The 11,094-nt window shown below is 34.3% G+C and overlaps 1 protein-coding gene across 1 annotated transcript; it reads right to left on the bottom strand.

Moving 5' to 3' along the window:
* Window positions 1-3,102: 3,102 nt before the first annotated feature.
* LOC146915372 (uncharacterized) lies at window positions 3,103-5,818 on the bottom strand. Its single transcript, XM_085721333.1, has 3 exons — window positions 4,855-5,818; window positions 4,736-4,751; window positions 3,103-3,703 (listed from the first exon to the last, which is right to left on the bottom strand). The coding sequence occupies exons 1-3, from the start codon at window positions 5,816-5,818 to the stop codon at window positions 3,103-3,105; spliced, it is 1,581 nt and encodes a 526-aa protein (XP_085577459.1).
* Between the last annotated feature and the right edge of the window lie 5,276 nt (window positions 5,819-11,094).

Here is an 11,094-nt window from a genome sequence, read left to right as displayed (position 1 = left end):
AAAACACCGAATTTATAGAGGTTCCACTTTTTAGTCCACGTTAGAGGTACATCCTCTGTTTGTAGAAGAAAACACCTCTTTTACGGGCTTCCACTATGATGTTGAATTTTTTTACAAGAGTATGATTACAAATATTCCATCAATTCCTAGTCTTTTATGCTAAGCAATCACACAAAGAATCCTATCGTCAAGCTCTCTTGAAATTAGACAATCCACAAGGTCTAAGAATCTCAAGCTTTCATGCAATCATTCGGTCTTCTACTCTAAGAATCCTTCTTTGCTCTGCCTTCATTTCGATACCGTTGAACTTTGAATGTTTGAGAAACAACCCCATAATTACCTTTTGATGTGAAAAGTACCTACTTTTCCTTTAGATCTTTGATACTCCACCAAGATCCTTAAAATAAACCAAACTTACAATTATCTTATAGCACCCTAACAATTTAGATCTCAAATCCTACAAGATTTCTTATAAAAAGTGTTTAATCTGATGAAGTTTGTAGAAAAAGAGAGATTAGAGACTTAAGAGTATGTTTGCTAATTGATTCTATGAACGAGAAAATGAGTCGATAGAGGTATATATAGGCACGTGAGATGGGAATGAGTTCGACTCAAAATAAATTAAAAAACTGCATTTTAATCGAATGAATGAATGCTTGAATTGATTCAATAGTACAAAAAGTAGAAATTGGGTCGACATGAAGATCGATTCGAAGGGAAATAACAGTTAATCCATTAAAGGCATTTCATAATGAAGATTGAATTAAATCAAAAACTTTATAGGCAAGGGTTTGAATTGATCCAAGGTTTCCAGAAGTGAAATGTCACGATTCAAAGAACCTTGATATGATTCAACAAACACAAGTCAAAAACCTAAGGGAATGAGTGAATTAATTCAACTTCTGCAACATAGACATTTGAATCTAATCAATGACTTTGCCCAAGACAGCCGAGATTACAAGTGATTTGATTCAAATTTTGCCAGACAAATATTGGATTGGATCAAAGTCATAGTAAAGGAGATTTTTGAGAAAACTTAAATACTTTCATAGGACATGATCATAGACAATTTAAGATAGAGACTAACTAACGTGCTTTCACAATTTCAACTAAGAAATTAAACAAGAACAAAATATCTACCTAGTAACCATAAAAAATCATCAAAACCTATACTACCAACTAAGCAATTGAAGGAGCAGTTACAATAGCGATGATTGTTTGGTGCTTAAGGTAAAATGTTTCATTAAATCAAATTATATTATTTTGTTTTAGTTAGATTTATTAGTTTCTTATTTTTTTCTTATGTATGCTACTTTTGATTTTATACAAAATATGTGTTTCAGATTTAATTTTAAATGATGAAAAATTGAAAACCTAAACACTAGCATAAATTGAGATGCAGGTACATAGTTGTGGAAATTTTTTATCTAAAGCTTCTCAATTGCCATGTGCAGACACACTATAAGTTCCTAATGTTCAAAATAGATTGATAACCTACGCTCTAACATGTTCTCTTGATTCCAATAATGACTACAAAGCAACAAAAAGTTTATGATACAGTCATGACAATAATTAGTGAAAACAAGCTTGATGTGTTTTTCATTCATGGTTATGGTGGCACTAGAAAGTCGTTATTTTAGGGTCGTGTCAGCTGCATTAAGATCAAAAGGTAAGATAGGTTTAACAGATGCATCTAGTGGGATAGCTACATTGCTTATACTTTGTCGTATAACTGCACATTCAAGGTTTTTCATTCCATTCCTAAAACATAGGCTTTGCATTACTATAAATGTTGACGAGTCTTCGCCATGTTCTATATATCTAAACACAGCTTTGTCAGTATTAATAGCTAAGTCAAAACTCATCATATGGGATGAAGCACCAATGATGCAAAAATATTATGTTGAAACAAAATGGGTTTTGTATAGTACCTCTTAAGCTTTGATGATAACAAGGTATTAAAAGAACAATTGAATATGCTAATGTATGTTCAAGTGTTCAAGACCATAAACTAAAATTCAAAGTATTAAATCAAGTTTTGGTTCTAGAATAACATATACAAGATCAATTGGAATTTAGAGAGAAGCTGAAGTTCTGGACCAGAATTTGATGAACAATAGACTCTGGAGAAGTTTAGCTTCTGAAGGATCAAACTTTGATGACCTGGACTATGATGAAGTAACTTCTGAAGGACGTCAGACTCTAAGGACTAAGGACTCTAAAGGACAAGTCAGATTTTGTCGTCTTCTGAAGATGTCACTACCAGACTCATATAGTACACTTTCTTGCCTTCTGATCACGTGAATAAACAAATAAAGAACTTTAATGACAAATGGAATGAAACAGATAATTTTTTTTGAAGCAAATGAATTTAAAATGTATTTTCAACGATATTAACCAAATGAAGAAACATTCAAAACATGTGTAAATGTGGATGTGGAAGGGGAGAGGTGGAAATATTTTACACCGTAGAAGATGCAATGCTTCAAGAACTACTTCGTTTGTAATAGATGTTAGGATATGGGAGAAATGGTTCAAATAACACAACAAATAAAGGGTGTTGGTTTATTGAGAAGTGCTAGGGACACCTTCTTTTTAACACATTCTTTAATATTCACTCTTTTATTGGCTAAAATCAATATAAATATATGCTAATTTTTTTAACAGTACAAACACATTCAGAATTAACTTTTCAGTTAAATTTCCGAATATTCACATGACACGGTTTATAATCTGCAAAATTCCTCTTTAAATAAGATAAAAAATTATTGGATATAAAACCCAAGTTAATGTAATTATATAATATTGATATTTATTTGAGAATAAACATATAAAAGGTAATACAAGTTAAACCTATATATGATTTTTAATGCTTTTTTTAATGTGTAGAATATTGCACAAGACAAGGATTATTAATTGCTCCATTTTTCAAAATAGAAAAAATTAATAAAGGGTGATTTGTAGAGAGAAAAGTGAGCAATTAATAATTTATATTTTGTGCAACATTGCACCCATTAGAAAAATTATTGAATCATATACTATTTGGGGATGCTTCATAACTAAATCGGATCAAATCAGAAAAGCTCTTTCAATTAGACCCAACTAAGGAAATAGAAAACCATCATTGAGGTGGTCAAAATCCAATAAGAAATCCTCTGACATATCAGTCATGTTTGGTATCATAATTTCTTCATCGTCATCAGAGTTTCCAACAAGTTTGTTTCCTGAAGGCAGGATTTGTGATTCACCGGAGTAAACCTTGGCATTGCTACTCATTGGCTCATCAAACTGTAGCATCGTCACATCATATGAAAACAAGTTTTCAACATTAAGAGATGATTCAATTTCTCTAGCAGCGGGTAAATGGGTCTCTCTAAGTTCAGTTTCTGAATGAGGGATTTCTGATTGACTAAGGAGAACTTGAATATTCCTGCTCTCTGGATGATCGACATGCATCATCGTCACATTTTGAGAACCCAACTTTGAAATGTTTGGTGACGACCTGAAATTTCCAACAGCAGGTAATCTAGTCTTTGATGACTTGTTCTGGGAGGTCAGACCAATAGAGTTCCATTTACCTGCTGGTTTTTCATGGTTGTGTGCTCCAACAAACGTCACAACAAAAGTGTCCTCTTTGGTGTCACTTTTTTGTACTATTTTTTTTGCTGAACAATCTTTAGAACTGCTACATTTAAAGTAGCTCCTGAAAAATCATTCATTGACTGTTTTCTATATCAAACACCTCTAAATCGTATCACTTTAATAGCTAATATCATATACTAAAAATATATGTTTATTGGGCTAAGTTTTACATAAATGTTACAACCCAACTCTCTACCTGAAATGAGTGATATATTTGTTCATTTTATACATATTAACAAAATTCAAACAATGAAAAAACAAAATAGTAATTTTACTAAATTAACCTTATCAAGTATTGGCGTGTTTACCCTTATCATAAATAAAAAGTGAAAAACTAATGTTTAAATATGTTTTTGGTCCATATAAATACATCTTTCTTTTTTTTAGTTTTTAGTCTTTGAAAATATACTGTGTTTCGCTTTTCATCTTTGTTTTCTATCTGTTGGTCTCTGCAAAATTTATTCATAGGATAATTGGTCCTTGTTATATTCAAATATTTAATTTTAGTCAATCATAAATAAGGATTAATACGAACATTCAAGAACTAATTTTAAAATAAATAAATTTTATGGGAGCCAAAACAAACAACAAGTAGAAAAAACAAAAGGTGTTATACTTGCAATGAATAAAAATAACAATCAAAACTTTTACATGGATTGAACGAAGAAAGTGATCCATTTTTTACTTAAACCAAAAATACATTAATTTTGATATTACATAGAATTTTGAAAATGACATTCATTTTATAACATTTTTTATTTTGCAAATATGTTGTGCATTTTTGAGAATAGAGTACTAATTTATTCTGTTTTTGAAATTGAAACACAAACAAAACCTAGATTAAGACCACAATTCAGTGCAATGTCAAGGATGGTAATGGTAGAGACCACTATTTAAAACCCTAGGTATCATATTTGTATTAAATCACATAATTATTGTATTATGAAATAAAACAAGAATATGTAAAAGTTAGATTTTTGGATGTGAAAAGACCTTGGATGTGGGGACCCGCTAATGTTTTTTGTCCATATTTTGTCCACGACCACCAATCTTCTGAAAGCTTATTTGTTCTCACATGGCATTCCAAAGTTACCTTGTTGTTAATTTTTCTGTAAGATAAGAAAGATAAATCATTTAAATGTTTTGATTATTAAAATGCATTAAGATTGATTTATAATAAAAATATTTAAATAAAAAGAATAAATGATTTACCTGATTCTTGAATTATATGTTTTGCTTTTTGTGAATCTGAATTAGGTAAAATCTTAGATCTGGTGTTGGGTAATTGAATTTGTGATTGATTGAGCTTTCTTGGGGGTTGTTGTGGAACAAATGAATAGTTGTATGCATGATCAAACACTTGATTGTTATTGTTTGGTTGAATTTGTTGTTGTTTGATGAGTAATGCATAATCTGAAATGGTAGGATATTGACTGGTTCCATGAACACTAGTGATAATGTTAGTCAAGTTGGTGGAGGTGCAGGGGCTAATAGGTGCAGTGGTGGTCGGAGTGAAAAAAGTTGTTGTGGGGTTAGCGAAGGCGTTGGTAGTGGTCATGGCGGTAATGCTAGTAGGGGTGGAAGGAGTAGTGAAGGTGGGAGTATTGAAATTATTGGTAGGGGTGGGGTTAACAGGATTTTTGTTGAGTATAAATTTATTTAGCTCGTGCCCATTTGATTGCATTTCTTGTTGTTCGATAAGTGTTGGACAATCAAGAAAGGTGGGTTTTTTATTGAAACCATGAGCACTAGTGTTAGTGATTGTACCAAATGTTATGTGGCCGGGAATAGTGGTTGTTGAAGGGGTTTGGATAATAGTGATTGGGGATGAAGTGATTGTTGTAATGTGGGTTGGGATAGTAGTGGTGGTTGGGATGGGGGCATGGAGAGAGGTGGTGGGATTGGAATTGATTTTCAATTTGTCTAGATCTATGAAATCATTTTGTTTAAGTGGGGAAAAAGGTACAGGGTTATTGTCTTGGGCAAGGCTAAAACCATCAAAGTAAAATGGTGGGATATTTTGAGGAGATATGACGTTATTGGTGGTGGAGGTGGCGGTGATAGTGGTTGGTGTTTGAGATGGAGATGGGTTTTCAAAAAAAGAGGCGGGGTTAGTAAAGGTTGTAGCTTTGTTGCTATTAACAAAGGAAAAGAGATCCCAATCGTCAATGTCCATTGGAGAGGAGGGTATCGATTTTTGGTTATTTTCACAATTGAAGAAAATTGGTTCTAAGTGCTTATGTTTTTGCTTAATATATGTAAAGGGGTATACATTGTATAAACTTCAGGGAGATCATGTAACGACGGGCGCAAAAAATAATGGCATTGACTTTTAGGATGTACCAAACAAAAAGGGTTAAGAAATTTTGAGAGAGAGAGAGAGAGAGAGAGAGTTGAGGGGCAAGTAATTTGATAATGGGACATGACCAAGTTAAAAATATAATTAATACTTCCTCCGTCTCAAACTATGTGTCATCTTTCCTAATTTTCTTTGTCTCAAATTATTGACCCTTTCATAATACCAACACAATATTTTTTTTTTTCCATTAACATACCCTTATTTATAGCATTTCAACCATCTATAATTATTCCACTAACTATAATTAATAAGGGTGTTTTAATAAATGATACATATTTTACCATTGAAATCAACATTATTAATCATTTACTTCATACCGTGTAAAACTCAAATGGAACACCTAATATGAGACGGAGATAGTAACAATTAATAAGAAAGAAAAAAATATTTTTAATGAAAAAAATATAGAAAGGGGATCAATATTTTCAACAACAATTATAAAATCTAAACTTCTTTGTTTCATTATTTTATTTGTTTTCTAAATCATTTATTATTACTATTATATTATTACTATTATTTTATTACTCCCTCCGGTCCTAATTTTATTTGTTTTCTAAATCATTTATTATTACTATTATATTATTACTATTATTTTATTACTCCCTCCGGTCCTAAATATAAGCAAATTTCACTTTTTAGGTTCATTCAATTAATGATGTATGTGGTTCATATTATGGACCACATACATCATTAATTGAATGAATGTAAAAAGTCAAATTTGCTTATATTTAGGACCGGAGGGAGTATATTATTACTATTATTATATTCTATCCTCATATTTTCAACGATTGTTTTCACGAGTTCTTCTCCAAAGGTAAATAAAACCACTTGCCTTTTTCATTGTCTTTGGTCATATATCAAAAGCATACATGATTGAAGAAACGTACATTCAATGTCACACTTTCTCAAACTCAAACGGATATATGAGCCAAATGGCACTTAATTTAGTTTTTTAAGAATTATGAATTAATATATTATATTATACTTCTAGAAGTACCATTTTTTATAAACTAAAAATCAATTTTTATTATTAAATAAATATTTGACACACAGAGTAATTTTATACAATTACTAGCAAAATAAATTGTTAATTCATATACTTTCAAACCATTGGTAATTGATATATTTTATTATTTTTAACAATTACTAACAAAATAACTTGTTAATTCATATACTTTTAAAACATTGGTAATTGATATATTTTATTATGAGTTTTTAACGGATTACTTTTAAGGTCTTGTAAACAAAAAACTTTTTAAGCAGAGTAAAAATCAAAATAAAATATAATTTGTATGCATAATGATAATATTGAATTCCTTCAAAAAAAAAAGATAATATAGAATTGTTTTACACATATATTCCACCAATCATCACCTTAAATTGTTTAAAATAGCTTTGCACGCATAATATTTCTATCATATAAATATGGGCAACTATTTCATAAGATAATACTGTAAATATAAATGACAAATAAAGTTGCGTAAAACTCAATTAAAACAATCAATTATAGTAAAAAAGTGTTATGACAATCTAATAGAATTATTCGAATAACTGCCAAAAATTAACATAGGTTGTATGGTAACACAAAAATGATAAAGTATATTAACGAATAAAATTGTACGCTCAAAACCCATATCAATAGCTTGATTAAAAAAATTACAAAAAAACCCCAACTTGAAATAAAAATTCAACCATTGTTTTTCATTAATAGGCTCAACTTTCACATGAACCAACTTTTGTGCTTTAGTGGCAGATGCCTCTCCAATTTCAACAACAATAACTTCAATAGAATCTACATTGTTAGATGACGTCTTCACACCGGAATTGCTAGTTAGAGTGTCTACCATGTTAATATTGCTGCAAGAATTGCCACACCCACAAAGGTTCCAGCAAAAACAAAAAAACTTATCTACACCTAAGTGCACAAATTTTTAGTAAAATCCTTACCAATTGGAAATTTATTACTATCAATTATTATTAGCCACCAGTTCAATTTCAGCATTAGTATAATCAATTGAATTTCATTCGTAAGACGAGAGATTGAGTGAGAGACGCGATGATCATTAGTATCGCCAAGGGTCTTCGTACCGGTACCGTTCACCGGCGGTGAGGTTCAACGGGGGGAAAGGGGTCCTGCGGGGTGCCACAAACGGGGAGGGATGGGGATGATAGGCAGGTTGTGAGACAGCGACGTGGGAAAGCGTTGCGACAGGAAGAGCTTGGTCAAGACGGACAGCAGAAGAGGAAGCAGCTTGGAGGTTCTTCTGGTAATGGAATTCGACAGTCTAGTTCAACTGTTAACTCTGGTTCGTGGAAGACAGCTGAAGGCAAGGGTACATCTAGGGTTTCTTATGGTTATCGTGGTGGTGCAATCATGGAAAGCGCACCAGATTGCTGCAGACAACCGCGCGGCTGCTGCTCCTCATGGGCAGTCATCTGTGGTCGATAAGGGCAGGGAGGAAGTCAATGCAAATTTGTCATTAAAACGGTTTGTCCAATTTTATAAACTTCTATTTTATAAACTTTCCATCGCAATTGTCCAATTTTTATCTGAGGAAAGGTTTTGAAGTATGTGGCATTCTTGAGGATGTTGTGGTTCCTAGTAGGCGTAACTTTCATGGGGAATATTACGGTTTTGTTAGATTTTCAAAAGTAAGAGATGTCGGTAAACTATTAAAAGCTGTAAATGCTGTTTGGTTTGGTAATTTTTGAGTCAATGCTAGGGTGGCTCGATTTGATCGATCAGCTGATTGTGTGGATGATGAGAAGGATGAGGGTGATCGTGTAGGTGAGGGAAGGGGGAATGGAAAAATTGTGGTGAGGGAGCAGGTGGGGTTACATGGTGGCGTGGAGGTGAAGCATGTGGGTGAGGGAGAAAAAAGTGTGAGATTGGGGAAGATTGCGGTAAGGGGGAGTGTGGAGGCGGTGAGCGATGGTGTTGATGGTGAGGGTGTTGTGAGGGGCGGAAAAGGTGTGGTTCCAATGAGGGTTGGTAAGGTGAATGGAGTGGAGGGAGGGAAAAGAAGGTGGGAGACCATGAACATCTATGGGAAACAAAAGGACAGCAATCGAGCAACATTTAGGTTAGAAGGTAATCAACCTGGTTTAAATTCTATTCGAAAGTATAGGTCTCAAGAAGAAGATTTATTATGGGTGTGGTAGCTTCAGTCATAAATGGGGAAGCGATACCGATGATTCAGAATAGAGTTGAAGATGCTGGTTTCACTGATTTAGATATTATTCCGTTGGGCGCTGATAAAAATTTTATTCGGAGTCTTTTGGATTCGGATGTTATGAAGACGGTGAAGGAAGCTTCTGAATTTTTTAATCTTTTGTTGACAAATATTGTTCATTGGGATAAGACTGTAGTACCTTTTCATAAGGGTGCATTGTTGCGACTTTATGGCATTCCGCTGCATGCGTGGAGTGAATCTTTTTTAAACTATGTGTTATGGAGTGTGGACGATTTTTACGGACTGACAACTGTTCTTTGGAGAAGGAAAGGTTTGATTATGCTAGGGTGCTGGTTTCAACGCCTTCTTTGGATATTATTTCTATTGTTGAAAAATTGTTAATTGATGGTGTGTTGATGGAGGTGAAAATTGTTGAGGAATGGGGTTTTAACATAGGTGATGATGCTTGTCTCTTTGAAGAGGGTGACAAACATAGTGAACAATCAGATAATGAGGATTTACATGTTGATCCAGATGTGCATACAAATGTTGACACTTTAGTTGGGAAAATTGTGGAAAAATTAGAAGCATCTGAGGTTAATGGGGAAACTGAACATGTTGTATCAGAAAGTCCAAAACAAGATGAAGGACTTGTTGATGTCTCCATTGGGTCGTCACACATGGCCACACCTTTACCAAGTGTGGCTTCTCCAACGGAGGATGAGCACCACATATTGATTTGGTGGCTGCCATTTCGAAGGTTGTGTCACCGGTGATTCAAAATGAAAGTTCCAATGAGAAGGTGTTGACTCAGGTGGTGGTTCCAAAGGAGGTTGTTAAGCGAAGAAAGCGTACGGGTTCTTGCCCACCAGGGGCAGGGAGGTCGTCAGTTTCTGGTCCGTGGAGCATGGAGTGGTTACGTGATCAGGTTCATGGTGACGTAGGTATTGTCTCTTCTTCTAGAAGGAAGGGTAAGCAAGCAGTGGTAACTAACAAGGCAAAGCAATCAGAAGGGGTTACCATGTTGAAGCGCAAAAAGGTGCGGGGAGTGCTCTGTTATTCTGTTCATTCTTTAAAAAAGGTGGCGAGGCTTCCTTCCAATGATCAAACGACAGTGTTGCATGATTTAAAGCGGAGAATCCGTAAGAGGCAGGGTAAGAAGGGGGTAACTAGATCTGTGGAAATTGTTTCAAAAGTAGTTTCAGAGGGTGCATCTTCTTCATCTTCTATAAATAATGATTGGAAAAATTGGGTGGTTTTGCGAGGTAATGAGGAGGTGGAGGTGGAAGATGTGAGGGGAATGGGTAAGGCGATCGGAATTAATTTTAAAGGGGACAATCATAATAGGTTTAGTGTTTTATCAAGGGTGAAGAGGGATAAAGAAAAGAAGTCAAAAAATAGTGGTGTGGTTGAGGGAGGGAGGCGGTCAGGGGGGTTGAATAGGTGTGCGGTTAGCGGTTGGGGGAGGTGAGGGTGGTGGCCATGAAGATTTTATCGTGGAATGTCAGGGGGTTAAGCGGGTTAGAGAAGAGAAGGGATGTCCGTTTGTTGGTGGGGGAGAAACTTCCAATTATTTTATGTATTCAGGAAACTAAATTGCAGATATGTGATGATTTTGTCAGTGCTTCAGTGTGGGGATCTTCACCCCATTCGTACTCCTTTCGTCCATCTGTAGGGGCCTCAGGGGTCTGTTGACTGTATGGGATAGTGCTGAAGTTGAGGTTTGGGATACTACTAGCGGAAATTATTTTTTGATGATCCATGGCATTTTCGTTAAGACCAATGAAGAGTTTTTCTTGTTCAATATTTATGCACCGTGCGACCAGCCGGCAAGGCAAGCATTATGGAAATCTTTATCTGCTCGTTTGGCTCTGTTGGGTGATAAAAAGGTGTGTTTTTGTGGGGATTTTAATGCGGTTC

The sequence above is a fragment of the Medicago sativa genome, chromosome 6 (genome assembly GCF_051527215.1).
Source record: "Medicago sativa cultivar Bolivia chromosome 6, Bolivia_mono, whole genome shotgun sequence".
NCBI classification, from domain to species: Eukaryota; Viridiplantae; Streptophyta; class Magnoliopsida; order Fabales; family Fabaceae; genus Medicago; species Medicago sativa.
The sequence above is the reverse complement of the archived record's forward strand: the minus strand, read 5'-3'. Positions and strand labels throughout refer to the sequence as shown.